The sequence below is a fragment of the Gambusia affinis genome, linkage group LG06 (genome assembly GCF_019740435.1).
Source record: "Gambusia affinis linkage group LG06, SWU_Gaff_1.0, whole genome shotgun sequence".
In the NCBI taxonomy this organism is placed as follows: Eukaryota; Metazoa; Chordata; class Actinopteri; order Cyprinodontiformes; family Poeciliidae; genus Gambusia; species Gambusia affinis.
In genome coordinates, this window is record NC_057873.1 from 10216924 (window position 1) to 10241001 (window position 24078).

General features: G+C 37.4%; 1 protein-coding gene across 1 annotated transcript in view; it reads right to left on the bottom strand.

Annotated features, from left to right (window-relative positions):
* Nucleotides 1–14753, bottom strand: part of LOC122832651 (chloride channel protein 2-like) — an 80530-nt gene extending 65777 nt beyond the window's left edge. The window contains exons 1-2 of the mRNA XM_044119620.1: nt 14532–14753; nt 13416–13566 (exon numbers count right to left, since the gene is read on the bottom strand). Of these exons, the coding sequence (XP_043975555.1) occupies nt 13416–13566; nt 14532–14582 (202 nt within the window). The 5' untranslated portion in view covers nt 14583–14753. The remainder of the gene's footprint in view (nt 1–13415; nt 13567–14531) is intronic.
* Nucleotides 14754–24078: the final 9325 nt, after the last annotated feature.

A 24078-nucleotide genomic window follows, 5' to 3' on the forward strand; every position in this document is an offset into this window, starting at 1 on the left:
CTTTTCTTCCTGATGTCAGAAGAAAACTCCATGGAGGACTTAAGGTTTTTTAACTATGCAAATCTGGGCAGATTTATGTATGTGTAGCTTGAATAATTAAACAATTGCTAATCTCCCTCTTGTGACACGTTCAGCGAGATCAAAATGAAGAAGTTGTTTGATTTCCTGCACTCCAGCCTAGAAAACCAAAACTCACAGGATGGATTGCAGACTCTCCCCAATTCTTTTTTTCATTCTCTCTCTTCTGCTCCTCTCTTTTCATCGTCATTCATTTCATCAATCTCCTCTCCAGACTTCTGAAATCAACTCCTCCACTCATCTCTTTACTTTCATTTTCTGTGTTAACTTTCCACCTCTTTCCATTTCAAATCATGCTTTCATTACAGCTTTGCATCCATTCATTTCTCCAGCTTTCTATTTCACTATAGTTTGCCCTTTTCTTGCCCCGCCTTCTCATCACAAACACACACACTCTCTATTGCAGACTCAGCACTTTTGTTCTGCAGCCCTCTGCAGACATTGAAGTGTGCTGATTTACACTTTTACCACCTACCGTACCAAGCCGCAGAGCAAAACTACGGCCCACCCAGTATCTGCACTATCTTTCAAAAGTGACAAGAACATGCATAGCGTATGTATTCACCATGTTCTCTTTGCTCATACATAAAAGAATAAAGTAGAAACACATTTGAGTTTACAAACTGCACCATATATAATGACCTAAACACAACTAATAAAAGGAGGGGAAAACAAACAAAAGCTGGAAATGCAGAGTATTGCTCAAACCCCAGAGGTTCACCCACCAGCAAGTCAACAGCCCAAAACTTACATCCAGGGTTATGATGCTGAATTAGGATGCCTCCAGTTTAAAAATTCAGTTTTTAAACGGGACCTCAGTTAGGTCCAATTTAAAACCTAATCGTTAATCTAAACAAGAATTTAAAACTGATGTCCACATATACCCAAATTCAGCTTGACTGAGGTCAAGTCATTATTCTTATTGTTTTGTCAAAGAAGGACGAGCAAAACATTTGCTTCAAGACCTGCAAAGCTGATTGAGACAAACTACAGAAAGCCTTCCACTGGTTTTCTCTAGAAAGCTGATTTAACAAGGTGCTGTCTCAGATAGGCTGAAAACAGAGGCACATCTGAGGTTTTAGATATATTCCTCTTCATAAAAATGCACTACATTGTGTTAATCTGACATTTAAATTCCAATAAAATACATTGAGGTTTGTGGCTGTAATGAGACAAAATGTAAAAAAAATATATATATATATTAATGGAGAATGACCAATTTCGCAAAGGCTGCAGTGACAAGCTATTGACTCCTAGTTTACTGCATAGCCTAACCAGAAGTATTCAGTTCCCCAATCACATGGACACATGTTTGCATGGCTATCTTTGTGGGGACTTTTCATCAACTTCCACTCATTTCTACAGCCTAAACGTTACCCTTATCCTAACCCTAACTCTACCCATTACATAACCAACCCTAACCAAAACTCAATTCACATCTTATTCCTAAATCTAACCCTAGACCCAAAAACAGTGTTTCCCCTTGTGGGGACCAGGCTTCGGTCCCCACCCACAAGAAGCAGTGGATCTCCACAATGTAGTATGTGTCAGGAAAATGGTCCCCACAAGGTATTACAAACAAATGCACACACACACACACACACACACACACACACACACACACACACACACACATATCTATATGAAGACATTGTTTCCAACTACACATTAGGGCTGGAGGCGAGCAGTAATAAGGCCAGGCTGGTGGAGTTAGTCTTTACTGACACAGCAAAATAGCAATGTTAAGCACACTGAGGTATTTTCTTGTTGGTTGTTGATTAATAAGAAGCCAGAAGTTGTAAGTGTATAATGTTGTGTGTGTCACAGAGCTGTTTTGAAATTTTATCGCACAGAGACAACCACTGGAGCTCGAGTCTGCAGAGCTTTTTCTGATATTAATGGTGGGGGTATTAAGACATCACAAAGCATTGGAAAATGTTTGGAAGCATTACAGCAGTGCAGAAACACTTAATGACCATTTAATACATATTATTGACAAAGTAGTACTGCAGCTGTAGTAATGGAGAGGTGAAATTGAGGGTTTAATTTTAGTTGATGAAGGCAGACTGGGGGTTATACATTTTGTTGTTTGTTTACCAGAGATAATTGTTACACAATGCACAGCTGGGGTCATTGGTGTCCTTGTGATGCATAATTGTGAGATGTAAAGAAAGGGACATGCATTCCCTTTTTATAACAAAAACCTGTAAATGTGGCATGCTTTGGTATTCCAAGTCAATATTCTTAGAATTACGCTTCACAGCAAATACATCAGTAAGTGCTTTGGTGGAAAATTGCTCAAGTGCAGTTAGATTAAATAGAAAGAATGTGAGAAGAAATGTTTAAGTCTTGCCACATATTCCAAATTGTAAATGTGCTGGTCCATTATAAAACAAATTAACAAAACATTGATATTTTTGGCTTAATGCAAGTTCCAGGTATATGAATGATTTTGCAAGCAACTGGAGAACCTATACAAATATTGAAGTATTAGAAAAATCATGCAATCCATGTTACTTTTGTGAATACCTGAGCAAATCAATAAATGTGAAAGCTGTTTTGATCACCCTCTAGTGGCCGGCTGTGCTCTAGTCCGTCACAATATCAGATCATCACAACGCAGTTATTATTGATGCAAAATACACCAAACCTATTACTTGTAAATTAATGTGTAAGGACTTAAAATGGGAATCTCAGACTACGTCTCCCTCTGGCATCACAATTATGAAAAAATAAATGAAAGGGGTAAAACGTTTACACCTTTCAGCCCAGTCTGGAAACAAATCAGTAAGGTATGGAGGGAAAGTGAGTTGTGGACAGGCTCTGGTCTCACTGAGGATTAGAGAGTAATAACTCAAAACATGGGGCTCAAATGGATGGTGCAGAAGGCGCACAGTAACCCTCAGCTTGCACACAGCCTAAGAGGAGGGACAATAAAAGCTGATGGATTGTCTTCCAAGAGGGAAGTGAAGAGAGCTGAGTGGTAAGAGCAAACAAGAAAAAGTGAAGGAAAGGTCAGAGAGGTTGGAAAAAGACAGAAAGTGAGATCAAGATAATTGAGATCAGGAAGATGAAACAAAGATTTAATACAACAAATCAGATTAGCAGGGAAAGGTTAAGAAATGAGGCATACAACAGATAAAACAAGTTTGAAACTAGACTTTAAAAAGCTAGTAGAAAAGTAACATCTAAATTCTTTGTGGCCTTTGACAAATAAGCCTCAGTTTTACGGTGAGGAGTTGCCCTGTATAAAGCATGTGCTGTAATCACAATCCAAACACATAAAAATTAATCATGGCATTAATAAAACTCCACTGTTTATGGTAGAAGCTGCAGTAAACCCATCAACAGCAATGAGGTAAGTGATTTACAGTAACCTCAGGATCACATTGGAAAACTGCAGTCCCCCTGATCTGTGGCCCAAACTGCACTTCATCAAGGCATTCATTTGTTTGTAACTCCTGCCAACTGTTGGACTGGGTAATACTGCAGTTTGAGCTCAAAACCATGATACAAAAAATATTTCCAGAAGTTGCTCTAAAATCTAAATTAATCTGGCTAAACTTGAGATCAATTATTCCTTCACCACTTTATTATTAAGTTAAAGGAAGAATCCATTCACCACCCTTCCTCATGGCTGCATGCTCCATCTTACCCTGCTCTCCCTCATTATTCACCCTCAGAGTCCTGCATTTTTCAGAGTGTTTCGACAGACTGTGAGGAATTCGACCAGGGTGCAGCATTATTCTTTAAAACAGCTCCCAGTGGCTTTAGAAACTCAATGACTTTGGCAACCCAGTGAGTCTCTCTGGTGACGGCTGTTGGGATGGATGGTCTAACCTCTCATTACACCATCGGAAGATTATATTTGTTGAAAGTCAGAGTTAAAATGCTATTTGCAGCACCATGTAATGTAATTGGGATAGTTCCCTGCAGCGTGCTCAAACACAACAGTCTTTGAGGAAGTAGAGATTTTGATTCTCCAACAGAATGTTTTTCCAGCAATTTAACCATTCCCCACTTGTGGGCCGGTGTCAGAGAGAACTAGCTTGGACTTTCAGCCTTGGCCACGTTAGCAGTTGTTTCTCTCCTTCTAACTATTTTTCACATAGTTGAATAGTTGATTTATAATTCCTTTAGTCCGCTTTAAATCACAAGACTAAGCTGATACAATCTTCTCTCTAAAAGCACCAGACAGTTCTTTCAAGACCTTAGTCTCACTTCATCAAGGAGAACAAACCAAATTTGAGTACAAACTTGTATGTATATTTAACTATTTAAAATGTGTGGGGGTGTTCAAATTTGTTCCTCACCAGAAGTTGTTTTTTAATTAAATTTTACAGAAAAATATATTTGATGTTTTTTTGTTGTTGTTGTTGTTAATGTGTTTGTTTTTACTATTTATAATTATGAATTTCATGTTTCAGAAACGACAACTTTTTCAGTTAATAGGAAAATTACAATATATTTAGTCCAATATATTCAAGTAGTGGATCCATTTAAGCCTCATCTATGACCCCAGTGCTTGTTGAACATCTTGCCTTCCATTGACTATCGTTGATATGTCATGATTACTACAGACTGAATATCTTAAAACAGACAAATGATTACAAAGCTTGAAGTGTTCAACTGTATTACCTAAACAGCGGTCACTGTGTATGTTCCATACAGAATGCAGGTGTTTACCTTACTCTTGAGATTTTTAAAGATTTCTAACATCTTCAGTTAGAAATCCAGCTTCCTAATAGATACTGGAAGCTCTAAACAACAAAGCAGTAATATTGTTGTAAACAAATGTGCCTTGTTTGTTATAAGTTTCTGTCTCTCTTTAATGATGAGCCCCAGATATGTCTCAAGATGAATTAAACCCATTTTTCTTTGGGGCTTTTAACAACCTTTTGTGCCTCACTGATTTTGAATCAGTTTTCAATCAGCCTCCTTTAGTAAGAGCTTCCACACCAACAAATTTTACCTTAATCCAGTGGCACACAGCTAGAGTTTTTGTTTTAGCTTCAGAGGCTTTACCACCTTGTGAAAGGTGCACAAATGTTACACATAACATTTCCATGTGATTAGTCCTGGCTGTATTTAGTGCCATATTCACTCTATCTATCCCATCTTTAAGATGGCAATAATAAATGTGAGTTAGTGCAGCAGTCAGCAACTTTTCAGTGTACTGATCAACCATGTGGACCTGGGTCACAACCTGCATAGTGAAAGCAATGTAACAGCAGCTCAAGATCTCTCACACACACAGCTCGAGTGGCAGAGGATCAAATATTGAGCAGGTCTGGTCTCCCTGGTTACTTGATATATTAAAGTGAAAGTTCCACCAACTCTGTGTGTATGCGAGTGTCACATGCCCTGTTTCCTGGACCTGGCAGGTGCCTCAATGTGAATGATACTTGAACACCCCCGCCATGCGTCAGCATGGAGCACAACAAACATGCGCCCATGAACAGGACACACGTGGCTTCTGCATAGTGCTGAAAAGCTCATTGAATGCACATGGTGGAGCTAAATGTGCTCTTCAATCACAGGTCAGGTTAATGTTTCACGACCAGATAATCAACTAAATGCTACTCATGCAAAACAAGAAAAATTGTCCCATGTACTGTTGCACCTTTGACATTTATCAGAGCTATGACTTAATAAGCCACAAGGTCGGGAATTTCTTTTAATCAAATGGGTAAAAATGAATACAGAACATCTGGCTTAAAATGAACATAAAACAAGCAGTTTAAAATTAATCAACTTTACTTTTTGTTCTATTGTCACAGTCACGAAACACAGGAAACCCTCCATTACGGCTGTAAAAGAACAGAGCTTTTACAGCTACATACTTCAGTATCAAAGTCATAGTTCAGTATGTTTCAATCGAGAGAAACAAAAACTTGCTATTTAACTGGAATTAAGCATTTTTTTATTATTATTTTTTTAATAAGACTGTACAAACACTTAACAATCAGATGCACTTAATGGATCATAAAAGCACAGCTGTATTCTACCCAGTGTTCTGGACTGGTTGATTAATGTAGGCAGTTGGATTTGGACTTTCACTGATTATTCTTCAGTATCAGTGTTTCCATTCACCCTGATGTTGTTTCAGGAGAGTAATTCAATTCTGTTTTTTTCTGGTGTCACTTTTAAAGTTGCAATACAATCTAGCTTTGTGAACTTAGTGTTGCAGATAAAGGTTCTGCCTGTGTTCAGATGTTATTATTTGATACATGTGTGCACTGAACCACGCATGACTGCACCGGACACAGTCTGCATGAATGTTGTTACACTCCTACCTCCTATTAAAAAAAAAAAAAAAAGGTTTTTGCAGTTTTTCTAGTTTTAAGCACACAAAATAACAACTGTATTCCTCACTTTTATGCTTTACTAAACAAAAACAAAGCCTGTGATACAGTACAGCCCCCCATTCAATAGCCTCAACAGCAGTAACTAAATTATGTGTCACTCTAAATTGTAACACTGCTTTAGTTCATTGATGTTTGTTGACATTAGTTTCTCTTTAAAACTTCCACTACAAAATTTCAATCACTCTGCAGTCTACACTTTGCTTGGAACACTACATTTTTCTTTTTTGGCCATCCTCATATATTTCTAAGGAATGTCTGTAGAGCTTTGGCTGTCACTGGTATGTTCTTGGAAGGTGGAGTTTTTTTTAAAGTGAATGCCAGGTCTAAAAGATTAGACACACAGTGACAAGCATCTTCATCAGAATCCTTATACCTCCCAAAATATCTACTGGTACATTCCCATCTGTTTATGTTGATCTTGGCTTTTATGAAACAATTGCTGCTAACACACCGTTTGGCTTATTAGATTGTGGTGTATAAGCGTTTTCTAGAAGAGAACTCTGAAGTCTCACTGGTTAGCTCTGGCTGAATGTCTGTGTCCTTTGAAAAATGTCTGTGTCCAGGCATTTCATCAGGTGATTTTCTGGCCTGACATTTTCATCCAGCTTCTATCATTATCAAAGAAGGATAGGTGAAGGAACACGGACAGGAACAAAGCAACGACCACAAGATAGGTGATGAAGGCGAAAAGACAAGGGCAAAAAAAATTTTTGATAGATGAACACGAAAGCATGTGTGCGCCATTGGTCGCTAGGTGCCTACCGGTCACCATGGCAACATGTGGTGCCATGCTGAGCTCCTGCTGACATCACACCTGTTGAGGCAAAACGTGTGTGCGTGCCATCTTGGAGCCAATTATATGACATATCAGTGCAAGGTGGATTGAAAGTGAGAGAAGGAACAAGTCAGGGGACAGAAAACAAAACGGCAGCTGTGACGATTTTATCACCTCATGGAGAAAGCTGCTAATATCGTGTGTTAAAGTGTGTTGCCCCTAGGAGGCTGAGCATGGAAGAGGGGGACAGTGAACAACAAGCCTGAGAAAGGATTCTTCATGCAGACTCTCGCATGCTTACAAATGATTCTCTCTGCAGCAATGCGGACAAAGTAATGAACATGAAGAGGGAGGGGGGGAGAAAGACAGTTGACTAGAAGTTGTTGTTTTTTTCTATGCAGAATCTGTTGGTTTCTGGTATCAAAATAAGCCGGTTAGTTAGATAAAAGAAAGCTTTAATTTACAGAAAAGAACACTTTCGCTCTGGAAATATTTTGAGTCCTCCAAGATCCATACAGTCTCGACATGGTACCTGCAGGATCCCTACCTATCACTCTTATGAACACAAATCATTTTACAACTACAGCTGATAAAACTACAAGCAATCCATCCGGAAAGCAGGTGGTTGCAGCAGGTAACCTGACTAATAATGCAACTAATATCAGAATATTAGACTCCCAGAATTCATCCAAAAATAAAATGGTATTTTACTCTGCACAAATTAACTCAATGAATGTTTATTCTATATTTTTGCTTACATCTATGAATCAGTATGGTATGGGAACCACTGTTCTGTGAGTAACATTAAGGTTACAGAAATACAATATTATTTAAGCAACAGAAAGAATAGTTGGTTTTCTGCTTTAAATTCTCTTAGAGCATGTGGCACGTTTTTGTTCAAGGTTTAATTTAGCACAGTTATACCTTGAATCCATGTTTTTGTTAAAGATCATCATGCCTTAAAACCTCAGGACCTTAACTGATTTTAAATTGCGTCTTCTCTTTTACAAGAAAAATGACATATTTTCAAAATGACATAAAGAAAGAAAACAAACTGAAACTGATGTGGATTTGTCTTGGCAAGTATAATCCTCTCACTAAAGAAAGCTTACCTGGGATTTCAATTGTGGCGTCACGGTGAGTTACATTCTACGGCTGCACACTAGCAATGATTATACCTTTTGTGTATGGATCTATTTTTTCCTGGCATCTTCAGAATTTCATGCCTTCCACCTTTAGAACAAAAGTACAAAAAGTCACATCTGATTTTCAAACTGAAAGATTTTCTCAGATAAATACTGCTATCCCTTTAAGATTAATCTCTTCACAAAATGTAGAATAATATCTAAATTCATATACAATTTTTGTGAAGGATCCATTGATGTAGTGTGAACAGGAAAGCTGACAGGATGCTCCTGAATGCCCAGAGATTATACTCAGACACACACAAATAAAAAACTCATCCGCAGAGGAAGAGAAGCCCTGCCAGGATCCCACTTCCTCCATGAAGTCCACGTTTCATCTCTGCCAGAGCTCCTCCAACTGCTGCCTCCGTCACAATGCAGCACTGTAAAGTTCAACGCCGCCCCCTGCTGACCAATGCACACACAGCAACAAGCCTTTCCCCACAGACTGCACCGGCTGGTTGAACAGCCAACAGTTGGTGAAAATACCATATGCTCACTCCTGCGGCACTTGTTTTTCTATTTATGCTCTCCAAATGGAGGCATTGAGGGGGATGAAAATCATTCAGCTTTGCAGCTCAGAGTTACTGTCAGGTTTAATGAGGCCAGACTGTTTTAAGGGAAAACTTCCATTTAACAGCACAAAGAAATGCTTAATTATTTGTGCTTTGAATTAACCAGGAAACAATTAGGTTTTGCAGAAAATATCAATCTGTATTTATATCTAGAGCCATAAAATAACATTTAAAGAGGAACTATCATCTATGACCTACACAATAAATATTGATATTTTTCACATAAAAATAATTCATTTTAAGTTCCTTTTGGAATGAGCTGATTTAGGGCTTATTGTCACTTTTATGCAAATAAACTGCTGCTAGCTGCATCCCCAATCTCAATACTTGTATTCGAACTTTATATATACATGATAAAATGGCTGAAAAATAAAGTTACATCTCTGACCCTTGCGAGACTCCTGCACAACCATTGTGGAACAGCAACTCAGGTCAGCGTGTAAAACCTGCTGACCAGCTCCACTCTGATTGTGTCTCCAGACACCAAAAAACATTAAATTATTGACAGAAAACAGTTTGGGATTTATGCTTGCACTGCTTCTAGAAGTTTAACATATTATGCCCCCTTTAAAGAATATATCTGAACATTTCTCACCATGGAAGAATAATAAAAAAATTATATATTTATATTTTTAGAAAGTTCAATCAGAGGATATAAAAACTTGATCAAAGTTCATAGGACCATTTACTGAACAGCATGTATGAATGCCTTTATTTAACAGAGTGTGTGTCCTTTAACCCCCAGCTGATGGAGGCAGATGGTTACCCTTCCTTTGTCTGGTTCTGCTCAGGGTCTCGTCTCCATCATGACACTTCATCCCATGTACACTAAAAATAAAGGACTACAGTAAAGACCGCATTCAGTCTTCATTTATTTTCTTCTTCTTTCTTCTCCCTCTTTTCTATTTGACAATCAGAAATTATATAAAGACTAATGAAAGGTCAATCAATTAAGATCAATGAATTAAAATGCATCGGTCTAATCAGGATATTTATAAATTCGCTTTACTTCATTACACTCTGTTTCTTGAATTGGGTTTAATTAAGAAAAAGTGAATGAGAACTTGAATTAATTTTTGTTTAATATAAACTTTACTTGAAATAAAAACAATAGATGATGAAAATTCTATCCGTTTTCTCTCTGCCTCAAGAAGATTTGTTGTGAATAACTGTGGTCTGCAAGTCAAACTGAATGAATGTTTCTGTTCCAGCTTGTTGCAAAGCTTGAAAACATGTTATAAAACCTGAGATAGCTACAAGAGACGCAAGAGTGCTATGTAGAATGAAAGTCATAAGTCACTATAACATTATACATTATTGACTCAATAAGAATCAAATTGGATTCTAGCAAATAAAATAAAAAAATTGTATTATGAAATTGAAACCCAATTGCACAACACTCAGGTGAGAAGAGAACAGATATATTACTGGATATTTTTTTAATCTAGAGTTGCAGCTGTGCAGCTTGTTAATCTTAACAAGCTCACAGCTTTCTGCTTGCTTGGTCTTGAACAAATGAACAGTTTCCTGAAAAAAAAAGACCAATTCAGCTTTTCTGTAGCCTTGTAAAGGTCAAAGGTGAAGCCACAGCTGCTGATGCAAGATTGAACCCAATCTTGTAAGGGAATGAAAGATGTGGGGTGCAACCAGTGGGGCAAGGAAAGCCTGACTTTAAATGAAGGACTTGAAGGATTTGCAGGTGAAATTTGGGCCATTTGGTTTTACAGGTTCAAGACAACAGATACAGCAACTCAAGGAAATTGAAATTACAGAGTGAAACCAAATAAAGCAAAACTAAGGTTGGACTTTGTGTTTAAGATTTTTTTTTGTATGTTATGCTCAGATAGATTCAAAATCATTAACCTTAAATCATCATTATGCTCATTTACTGGTGCAGTTCAGTGGTGTGATTGTTGTTGCATCCAGAAATAGACAGACAAAAAAAAAGAAAAAGAAAAAGAAAAACAGAATATGTTTCCTGATCAATTACCATGTGCCTCATTTGATGGCTTGGACATGTGAGAATGTTTTTTTAGGGGACGGAGGGGTTTGCAAACAAAAAATAAAAATGCACAACACAAGTTGAAGCAAATGAAAAAACAAAAGTCTATTTTATTTTGAAAATAAAATGGGCCAAATACAAAACTTGGACATAACCACATGTGAAAGTTTACCAAGACTTTATGGCAGCCATTTCTGCAGTTTTCAGCTAGTAAAGGATAAAAAGTGTTCTGTGCAGAGAATAAATTTGGGAATTTGGAATCAAACTCCAAAGTAGGGAATTAGGAAAATAAACTAAATAGAAAAACTAACCAAGATATGATGGTTTATTGACAAGCAATATTATAAAGTTATTGACTAATTTCACTGAAAACTCTTGACTTGTTGCTTTAACACTTGAAAAGCCAAGTTCTTTGATTAGCAACTGCTAGTAATCAGAATATTCTTATTTATTTCTTCAAAATAACAAAATCCAACCTGATTGTGTTTACATATGAACAGACAATAGTCGTCTGAACCGCCACGAGTCAGCTGCGACTCATCGACAATCTGCAACACTGTTGGCAATAACTACAGACATGATACCTGTTGCTCAAGCTGCTCCGCTGTCACTGCGTTTTACTGAGAAGAATATCTGGAGTGGGGCTGGTACAGCTTGTACAGCCCCAGTCTCTCTTTCTGTCTCTCTCTCATACACTGAAGACAGCTGAAAAGATGACAGCCTCCTTGGGGACAGAGATGGCTCATGATAAGCTGGTAATGCCGTTGCCTGCAGCATTCAGCATCATTGCACTGCAACAAATGAGCAAGACTGCGTGCAAATGCGAGTGTGTGTTATGGATAAAATATAGATAAATATGGGCCTCCTGTAAGCAGTGCATTTCTTTTTGTTTGTACTCACACAACACATTATCTGCAGCCATAAAGCACATAAAATGACAAAGTGTCTGAATGCGACAGATTCCCAAGTACTTTGATTCTCTACAGAATGTTTAATGGCTCTCCCTTGCTGTGTGTTCATTTCTGCCTTTTTTCCTGCAGGCGTACAAGTGAGCATAAGGCTGAACTGCTGTCCAAACAACTTCTCTCATAATTGCAACAACCTGCTGAGCTAATCAATTGAATCACTGGCCCCTCTACAGGTGTTCTGATCCATCTGAAGAGTACAAGAGCTGGTGGAGTAATGGAAGACTGATTCATCAGCTGCCAGGAAAAACAACACTGAAGCTCATTAGGAATATGAGAACAGAGGACACTCATACACACAAATCTGCTTATTGGGACAAAACAGTGTTCAAGCTGCCTGCATTTATGCTTTGGCGACACTAGAGGGCTCCCTGCTGTCACAGAATGAGAAGTGACACCAGGCTGATGAGTTGTATATATTGGCAAACTCTGGGGTTTCTTATTTAGAACAGAAATGAGCAAAACGAGGTGAGGTCAGTTAAAGAGCAACACAGTTGACACAAATGCGATCAGGCTTTCTCCGTTGTTGCTCCTATTCCAGATCAGAGCTGAGTAAAGTCTGGGTCATTTTAAAACGCTTCTTAAAACTTTTTGCTCTCATACACACACCCTTGTTTTCACTACTAACAAACCAGAGGAAGGTGAAGGACGGTTCACGTGGATCCCCTGTTCACTGCAGGGCTCTGAACGTTCACGTGATGCTGACAGACTATGAAGAAGAAATTCTTGTTATGATGATTGTCTGATGCTGCTTAATTTATAGCTTTCTGATTTGTTGTCCAGGACAGCTTGAGCTTCCTTAGCAATTGAGCATTGAGAACCACATCCAGTTCAGACCCAAAAAAAGAGGTTCCAGCATTGTATTTCTGTCACTAAAATAATGAAAACAATCAGGCAGTGATGATAAATCATCACAATGGTTGATTAGGCCTACATAGTGTCAGATCTATGCTCTAATCTGTGTTTACACCCACTTTTGACTCAGATTTTTTTACTAAATGATTTAAAAAAATAATTAATATACTGTGATATTGTACTGGGAGACAATAACTAATTAAAAAGAGGCGCCAGGTTGAAATTAAAAGGCCTTCATAACAAATCCTTAATGACATTATTGCAGTCAGAGGTCTGAATCTTATTAAGAGTGATCCAATCACTGGACTGACAGTTCCTCTTAAGTATGATGTTAAATTACCTTTTTCAGGTCACTCACTTATGAAGGCCACTCACTTTTGCACAGCAGACCTGATTATCGAACACTCAGAAACATGATAGTCAGAGCAGCTACGTCCTACAGGTGCAGATGTGAAGACCCTGATATGAATCAATCCAAACTGCATTTAAACCAAAAGGGAAAAAAATAAGTTTGTAGATAAAAGCTACGACCTTTACTCTGAATTTAAAGATTACTTCTGCAGCTTCACATGAACCACATTCTGACCAATAGGAGTTGCTTGCTTGTACTTACTGCGGCACTTGGCGCAGCGTCCCTTGTTGTACTCCAGAGAGTCCAGGGTCCGGCTGCGCTCACTGATAGACCGCCTCTGCCCGCTCTCCCTCAGCCGGGCTGCCTCCTCTTTGACGGTTACCCCGAGTTCCTGGGCGTACCGCCCATACATCTATAGAGAAGAAAAGTGACACATTTAGGTCTGAAATGAATGGACATATCCATTAGTATAATGTCCAGGATGCAAAAACTATTACTGGAAAAAACAGAGGCCTCTTGAATCATTATTGGTATTAATCGCTGCCAGGAATCTTGGGTCCCATGACAAAAAATGTAATTGCAGTATGTAACTGTAATTAAAAATACGTTTTCTCCATATTTGTTAAAACTGTCACCATGTTGTGACAGTTTGTTATGAGACAGGTAATCTGTGAAAACAATCAATCTCCTCCACCTCCTACCTATTGCTAGCTAAAGTAATGCAACGTTCCAACCAAAGCAACCAATCAGAACCAGTAGGACGCTCTTAACGCTGTCAGTCAACCTCATTCACTCACTGCTAAATGTGCTAAAGGTTGGAAAACAACTTATTACAGGAAAAATGTTAATCTGCTGTCATTGGTAGCTATGCTAACTATGCTGAATGGTTGATAATCTCACACAGTCTACCCACTTCTCGGAAAAAAAAAACTGGGTTACAAATAGACAATTTTACGTTTTTCTTTCACTGTCTATTTTTTTGAAAACCTAACTTTGTTATTTGTCTTTGCAGCACAGTCCTTATTGTCTTGTACTGACTTCTGCTGAACACGAAGTGCTTCAACCAGGAAAGAACCATTTCATGCAGATCCAGGGGGATGATTTAGGGCAAGTGTGTGCTTCTTGGTCTGGGAGTGGTGACATTTCATTTTTACTGCTTTGAATTTTAGAAAGCACAATATAATTAATTTTGTAATTGACAGGGCCCCTTGTTTTTAATTTCTATGAACAAAAAATAAATAAATAAATAAATAAAAAATTGTGGAGGGCCCCCTGTTGGTTAGGGGCCCTTGGAATTGTCTTAACTTTTACCCCCTATACGGCGCCCATGGCCGTGTATAAATACGAAGGCGCCAAAATGCAACAAGTGAAACTCACCAAAGTTTGTTCATACTGCAGGGCTGGCTGGTCCGTACCGTACCCCGCCATGGCTCTGTTCCGTACCTCACCCGGCGACTAGATGGAGGGATTTTCGGCTTGGAAGTGACAAGAAACCCGGTCAGCGACGTCTCTCTGTGCGCTGGCTGGTTAAAGCATCAGTCTGTCTCAAGTGTCCGTACAGCAGTTCACTACTAGGTGAACTCTAACTTCACACCTGTCTTTGTTATTGTGCTAAAACGCTTCATTCTTATAGCTTTAGTTCCCAGCAAGAAACGCGCGAGGCGGGACTTGAGTGTGGAGTGGAGCCCAGCCTCCTTCCATTTGACAGTTCAAATTGTCCTTGCAAAACCTATGCTAAGATTCAAGTCTTTTTCCAATACCTTAAAATTATTGCCATTTATCCAGCATTTACAAGAAAACTTAACGACCACCTGATTGTTGGTTTCCTTTTTCCTGACAAAACAATCTTGAGTGAGACCATCGGGAATCTACAGAACATAGAGAAAATCTTATTAAGGCAAAAATTGTTGTAAATATCAATTAGAATATCAGTAGTGATTTCGTCTTTCTCTTTCTTTGACCTCTTTTAATACATAGTGCTCTTTCCCCATCAAAAACTTTCCACAAGAGGTACAGGATGCTCTGACCAGTTGCCATAAGTTTTGCCCTTGTCAAATTCACTTTGAGAACAATATGTTTACTTTTTCATAATTTTATTATATAAAAAAAATATAATATTTATATTTGTGTCAGAATGGGTTGTATGTCAAATGTTCAGATTAAAAAATCAAATGTACCTTTAAATGAATGAGATTATTTTGTAATGATAAATTTACCCAAAAGCTTAGAGTGTCTCCTAGAAAGCCCATGTCTTAGCTGTATTTTTCCAAGAACTGTTCCTCTGGGGACAGAAATAAAACCTCTATTTACAATGTGTGTACAGCTCACATCCATAAGTGGAAAATTTTTCAAAGTATTTGATGTCAAAAGATGAGATTTTGATTTTTCAGGTCAGTTGAGCAAAGGATAGCTCTTTCTGAAGTTCATCTTGTGGTTGACAGAATTTGTCTTGAGAATCTTGATTAAAAGAAACTGAAGTGTTTGATGTTCTGTGTCAGTCAAGGGCGTAAATCCCATCTCATTATTAGGGTGGACCTTAAATAGGAAAATTTCTTAAGAGCAACCACATTCAAGCTGCTGGACCAAAAATGATAAGTAATGGACATCAAATATGCTTTATTTTCAGTAAGCAGCCTGCAGAGAAGTAAAACTAAAATTAAAATTTTGCTTAGTTTTGTTCAGTCTGACAATATATTCTCTGCTACACCTTTACAAAAATTTAAGGTTCTAAATACAAAAGTTTTAATGAGTAACTACTCTTAATAAAATTCCTCATAAACATTGATTTATAGAAATGGCTCCCAATACAAGTTAAGGGCTATTTAACTTATAGCTTAAGTTTCTTTATTTTTAAGCCTTTTTAGTTTTTACATGTCCTGGGTCACTGAGAACAAATAAGTAGATAGAAATGAATGTATGGGGAGTATCATAATTTAAATGTAACACTTAAAGCACCAGGCTTAATATGAAAAAATATTCAGATTTTATTTTAGGGGCTCTACGTTGAAGATGGTGAGAAATAAAGGCAGCCTTCTGTTTTTTCTATTTGTTCTCTCTTCTGGTCTCGGCTCCCACAGACTTTTCTTCAATGATTTCTTTTGGGGGGAGACAATTGTAGACTTTTCCAAGATTGGGGGGATCCGGACCCCCGACCCCTGTCCCTGCGATTTACACCTATGATGGCAGTGATGTGAAAGAAATATGGGAAAATCTATTCATAACTGTCAACAGGGGGTTCACCTTAACACGGAAGAACAAAAACACTCAGCCTTTATAGATTATTAAAAAAAAATGTGTGTGTTAATTATTTGACTGCTTTGTGCAATGCATGTTTGAAAGTGACAGCGTTTGTGGCTTAAAGTCCTTAAGAAATCAATCATGTAATGTTTAAACGCTTGCCTGCCAGCTCGCTCTACAGTAAATGCCACAGGTTCACCATCATGTGGTCAAGTAATTTCAAGAAAGTCGATCTTATTGAGATTTTACATCTGGCCTTAACTTAAAAATGTGATGTTGCTTTTATCAAATAAAAAGCTTTTTGTATGAATGATGTTGCTGTTGTGGTTGTTTTTATGTTGTTTTTTAGATTTGGGTGCTGAACTTTGAACCCAGGCAATCAATGGGTGAAGACACTGAGGCTGTAACCATCCTCTGTAACGCCAGAAAATCTTTAGTTATACACTCAAATAGTGCTGTACTAGGCATTTCATTGGAATAACAAGCCTTCCTCTGTTACAGCAGCTGTTTCAAGGTTAAACAAGTATTCCAAGAAGCTACCAATTTGCAGTGGAAAATGGCTGGAGGTATCAGATAAACACAAATACTCAGCCTCAGGATCAGCCAACCAACCATTTTCCATCAGTTACCCAGATCGGGGTCATGGTGGCTACAGTACTACAAGATGAAAAACTGATTTCAGTCATTTATTCATCCTGACCGTTATTTTCAAATGACCAAAAAAATAAAATAGAAGGTGGCCACCAAGCACCAGGCACCTTGTCTGATGTTAAAGAAGCACTCAGACCACTTAAAATTTTATTTTGTCATGTTACACTTGATGTATTTCATAGGGATTGTAGGTCAGATGCCAACAATAAAATGTGCATAATTGAAAAGTGGACAAAGTTGCAGCCATAAGATAACAAGTCTGCTGTGTTAGGATCTTGGGTTGTTTAGAGTTGTTTTGTAGTTTGATTTGATTCTAATTTATGTTATCTTAAATACCTTGAAATAAGCTGCAGTCTGACTGCAGATAAATATTTTCCATGTTGGTGGCTAAACAGGGTATACTGCATGCAAAAGAGAAAATACTTTAATTTCTATGTCTTTCTGTTCAGACACAAAGCTGAACTGACAGAACAAACACATCTGGAGGTGTCAGCCCCATCTGATTCACATGGATGATTTACTGCTGGCTGTCTCTGTACAGCTTCTGCACTCCCTTCTGTGAGGACAGATGAACAGCTGGGTGCTCTTCTAGCAAGTCATGATAACAAAGAAATAAAAAATGATAATGTGCCACTTCCCACTTGTTTGATATTTCACTGGTTTCAAGTTTTTTTTCCTAATTCTTAATTATTTTTCTTAACTTATTAAGAAATACCTGAAAACAATATAACTTCACCTCTCACTACACAGACTAACTGTAGATCAGCTTTTCTACATGCTTCATGTCTTTGTTCCAGAACACCTTATTCAAATGACTGCATGACTTTTTCCTTTCTTCTTTCTTTAAGTTTTGTCCTCTAGATATTTCTGCACTTTTCCCCATAACACTGCCTATTGCTTCAAGATTTTATTCCCTTGAGTCATTAAATTTTGTGCCATACACTTTCTATTTTCAAATGATGGTTTAAACAAAACCCAGCCCTATCAGCTTTCTCCCCAGCCTGTCTGCTGTATTCTTTGGTCTTCATCATGTTTGTTTACTAATGTTCTCTAACAAACCTCCGAGGCCTTTTAAGAAGCATCTCCATTTATACAGATGATGAATTAGACCCAAATGGACTCAATTTAGTATCAATTGGTCCCACAAGACGTTGTTCAGAGGTAATAATAAAAGGTCAAAACACAAATGTACACTTCCCTTTTAAGATGTATAAAAAATTACCTTGTGTTAGTCTACGACTTAAAATCCCAGGTTTTTGGTTGAAAGATAAGAAAAATGGAAAAAAAAATTAAGAACAATGAATACTTTTGCGATTATTTACTTACTGTGTATATGCATGTGTTGCTGCACCAGAGGTGACTGATTGAAAAGTGATGTTAAAATTCAAACTTCATAGTTATGGGATCTGAATCCTTTCCCCCCCAAACCTCAATTGGAGCAATTTTATGGTAAATGTGTTAATAGAGAGACTGAATGGTGAAGCTGTAGTTGTTTATTTTGTTTGCAGCAAGAAAGTCCTAGGTTTGAATCCTAGCCTGGGGATTCCTTGGGAGTGTATGGACTCTTTCTGACTTGGGAAAATAAAGCAAATAGAATCCTACAGAAAATTTGCTGGGCCCTTTGATATCTGTTTCTACTGCTCAAAAAGTAACTTTTCAATGAGACGTCATCTGGAAAACATAAACTTCACACAGAAACAGATCTAAAAAATACTGAAACACTTGAAACCCCTCTAAATGTAAACAAAAAAAATTGTTGATTTCATTTACGTTGTGTCCTTACTTGAATGGATAAAAATGTATTACATGTTATATGCAAATCTGTTCATCTCTGATTTCTTAAAATATTGCAAGAAAAAAAAATACTCAGATTGGAATAATCAGGGAATGACAAAGTTATGTGACAAGCACAGAAGATAGGGCCTTCATAGCTATGTTATTGTTTCATTATTCATAGATGAATTACTCGGCAATTTTTAAGAACAATATTTTAAAGACGTTTTACATGACAGGAGCAAAGGGAGCAACATGATGAGCACCACACTGCAGGAAATGAATAATTCAGGCAGCAGCTGAAAGAGCATCTGGCTGGTTTAGAGGCGTCTTAGGTCCATTCAGTCATGTACTATGTCTTAAGAATTCTACATATATTATAATTTTGACATCTGAGATCAGTACAGTTTTACATTTGTGTCATTTTGACAAACCTTTTACTTTTTCCTCATCATAAACTCACTGCCAACACTCCAACAACATGCATGTTAAGCTAATTGGAAGTACCGTATTTTATGGACTATAGAGCGCACCATGCTATAAGCCGCACCTACAATAAAAAATGAAAAAAAAACTTGGAAAGTACATATCGGTTTTCTCGGACACAGCCCCGGAATCTGCTGGATTTATTAAGGACGCAGCCCTCCGTCTCCAACGCTGAACCATGGCTCCATTCACGCAGAGTTTACATGCAGCGGCTCTATTTCCCTCCTGTACTGCCAGATCGATAGCTCTCAACATTATATGAGTTTGAAAACATTTCTCCTGCTGCTAGCTCGTGCTTGTTCTAAATGAAAATTAACACTTCCTACTTTGATTTCCAAATTTGACTTCCAATTACTCACTTCCTGGTAAAGAGCCCCCTTGCAATTGAAGAAAAATCCACAGAGAAGCTCCATTGGGCTATAACTTTGTTTATTTTTGTAATTGTAAACAAAAATGTCCATTAATAAAAAATAAGTAAATAATAATAATACATAAGCCGCATGGTTCAAAGCGTAGAAAAAAGTAGTGGCTTATAGTCTGAAAAATACGGTATTACAAATGTTATTTAATAGTTTAGACATTTTAGCTTTAAAACCAACACTCCGGCCCCTAATTGTGAATACTGTCACAATTACTTTAAAAAGGAAAAGAAGCTGTTGCTTCCAATAGCAACAGGTCACAGGTCACAGGTCTTTCCAAAACACTGGTCTTTGTTTGTAATAGCACAGAACGCACCAAGCCCTTTGCATCCTGGTTTACACTCAAGACTTTAGTCATCATCCATGATCCTCTTGGAGCTGTAGAGTCTGAAATTAAGACAACATCTCCAGGAATGAGACATCTTTTAGTTTTTGTCCATTTTTGTCTTTCCTGCATCAGAGGTAAGTACTCAGAAAGCCATCTTTCCCAGAACAGCTTTCCCATGTATTGCACTTGTTTCCACCTTTTCCTGACATAAAGATATTTTTGGTTGAACAGTCCTGATGGCAAAACTGGGTTGTTTTTCAGCAACAACAAATGGTTGGGTGTGAGTGCCTCAAGATAATTTGACTCATCTGAAACTTTGGTAATGGGTCTGTCATTCAATATGGCTTCAACTTCACAAAAGATTATTTAAAGTCCTTCATCCTCCAAAACTTGTTCTTTAAGAACTGAGACCAAAATACCTCTATTGGAATGAATCAGACACTCCCTAACTCCACCTTTGCAAGAGGCTGCAGGGATGTTTCACGTTCCATTTGATTCCATCCTGCACAAAAGCATTTTGAATTTTAGCATGGTTCAATTCAGCCAAACTCTTTCAGCTTTTGATTTGCACCAACAAAATTTGTGGCATTATCAGATCTAAATGTAACTTATTAGCAAACAGCTTGAAGATGGTGATTTTGACCATTTTTATGGTAACAAAGATAGATAGATGACCATTACACAAAAATATAAAACACATTTTTATCAACTAAATCCTACAATATCAACTAAATATTAGTTTTCAAATATGCAACAACTTACAGAATTACATTTGAGAAAGAAAAAATAAATAATACAAGTAGTATTTAGTTCTTGTGGAGTACATAATGTGGTTGCCAGAAAGAACTTGGTTCTTGTTCATGAAGCTTCGAGGAAAATAATTAATTTCTCTGCTCTTGTTGAATATGCACTATACCTGCCAGCAATACCTGATGTTTGGCAGGGTGACTCCATTGAAGTTAACATGCAGATAAATTCCTTCCAGCAAATTATTTCTTTCTTCAACTTTTACTTCATTATTGATGCTGGATAAGATCCTAGCTAGGACATGTTGATTTTTATTACTTAAATTAATGTAACCTAAGCTAACCCAATCAAAACAACTGTACATTATTAACATCAATAACATCAGGGTGTATTTTAAAATGTATTTTTTTATAGGTGACACACGAACACAGCAAAACTGAGAGCAGAAAGCTGGAAAATAAAATAAAGCTAGAAAATCTATTCAGACAGAAACTCTTAAAGCAGACACAGCAAAAAACACTCGGGAAGAATTAGCAGAAGCAAGCCAAGATATGAAGGTTCAGTGATGAATAGAGATTACGTAAATAAACACCTGCATTCTCTGCCCTACAAACATTCATTTGCATTAGGCCAGCAAAATGATTTATCAAAATCCTTATCAGATTTGTTGGCAAGATATCTGAATTTTAAAAAGAAGAGGAACATATTTATTCAGGGGTGTTGGGAGATGGGTCAGAATATCTGAGAAAAGTGTTAGAAGAAGAACAGTTGTTTTATTTGAGTTACTATTGGAGCCTCTCCATGCCTCTATGTTCAATAAAGTGAATTAGGCTCCAGAATCAGGCTTCCTCTATGCACTCAACACATGCACAGAGGAAACCATTTATCAGCACAGTGCAGAAAATGTTTTGACACCTACATGCACAACATAGCTACATTTTAGAGAAGCAACTTAGAAAATGTACAAATAATAAAAACATTGTTATCCAAGCTTACCATCTTGATTAACTCTTTTGTGTGATATGAGATGTCCTTGAATTGTTCCATTAAAAACAAGATCACATAAAATAAACTGTTCGCCTTTCCACTGGATGTGTAAAACAGTTGCTCTATCCAGCTGCCAAGCAAACTTTATGCCTGCATGGAAATATTTTCCATCAGTTGAGTTTTGCTCACGCTATCTGCATGCTGCACTTGGAGACTTATTGCAGTTTTTTTGCATATGAAGACTTCCACTAAGTTTGCAGTGATTGTTCATGTCAGCACCACCAGCAGTACAGGGAATTGCAAACCAATTCCCCGTACTGCAAAGTTGCATCACAGCAAGAAGGAAGTTCTGAGGTGTTTGTTTTTTACAAGCATGGGTGGCAATTTTTGAAGAACTCTGGTTTTCTGAAAAACATGCATCCCAAGTTAAAGAAAGATTCTAAGCCAACCTTAGGCACTCACACAAACAGCCTGGTTCACAGAAAAAATGTTTTGTAGTAGAAACACGCCCACAGTGACCCTTTAAAATCACCTTAGATTACTTTTAAAGCTTTAGCTTCACACCACTGACACATTATATCTGTGTCCCGTTTAGATGTTGCTATCCATATTTCTTCTTTTTTGTCTTTGCCTGCAGGAGCCTCTGCAAGTGAAAACAAGAAAGAGGAGCTGAATGAAATCTTGCACATTTTAGAGAGTGTGTGCTTCATTTTTTTGTGATGGCCAAACCCAGGGCCACACTACTATGTCCATAACTTTTTTTATGCACAATTTATTTTTTTATACAAACACAACACTTTAGATTCAATAAAACATTTATTAGTTGATTTGGATACATTTTAAGTAAGTGTACTCTCTTTAGTTAGCCCTATTGTGTCTTATTTGTTCTGATCAGCCAGTAAATATATATATATATATATATATATATATATATATATATATATATATATATATATATATATATATCTATATATATATATATATATATATATATATATATATATATATATATATATATATATATATACACACACACACACACACACCCCTGTGGGTATATATGGAGAGACTCAGACGAAGAAGACAGTGATTAAAAAGGTTTATTGACATACAGTACAGACCAAAGGTTTGGACACACAGTTGTGTCCAAACCTTTGGTCTGTACTGTACATGAATTAAAGTTCTTTGGAGCTTGGGTCCCATCCGAGGACATCGAGCTGTGAATTGTAATTAGGTTGGATGAGCATTCATGATGCTGGTTAGGAATGCAAGCATGCCTAAAGATGAAACTCTGAAACAAGTTGGTGAACTGATTATTCTGGAACAATTTTTGAGAATGCTGTGTCTTGAGCTTCAGGTCTGGATCAAGGAGCACAAGCCGAAGTCTGCTGCAAAAGCTGCTACTCTGGCTGATGTGTTTGTAACTGCCAGAAGTAGGAGTCAGCCATGGAGCAACAGTGCATGGAGAGCTGCCAAAGACTTGCGTTGGTTACAATCCTCTCAGCTTCATCACAGTTAGACAATCACAATTTTCATAACAGATTTTCAGGAGGATTATTGAAGTATTCTTGTGGTGGAACTCCCAAACTTGGACACCATAGAAAAAAGAAATGTTTAATCCTTTCTAGGATTATTTGACATTTTCATACACTGGTCTAGCAACACTGTTATTTTGGTTCTGATTTGTTCTTTTTGTATACTTTTTTATGGGCAATGATCATATTTCTGACTCCATCTCTGCCTGACTTTCTAAATTTACAGCCAGACAGATTTTTTCAAGAGGAGCAACAAGAGCAAATGAGGCGATTAGCAGTGCTTACCAACAACTTAAGGTCTCACCAGGACTTGTTACTGTGAAACATTGTTGCTACTGCCCTGATAATGAGCATTTTATAATGGTCATAAACTGCAACAATCTTCAGTCAGAGGTTTCTTCAGAATTATTGCAAGACTGATGGCTACTGAAGATCAATCTGTAAGAAAATGTTTCACCGCCATGATCCTTTAAAGATGGAAAAGTAGGTAATTTCCTAATCTGACTCTTGGAAGTCAGTACACAAAAATCCATCCTATAGAAAAAGTGATGCACTACTAAAATCTTTGTTAAGTAAGGCCGCCCAGACCTAACTGACCTACAGAGATCACAGATAACATAAGTGAATATCTGGTATGAACAAAAGAAAACCTCCTGCTAGTTTGAAAGGAATATTCAGATTCTCTTTGTTTTGGTGCATTGATTTGTTCCCCATGGTTCATTCCCTTTTGTTGAGCTATATTCCTGTTAACTGTTAAAATC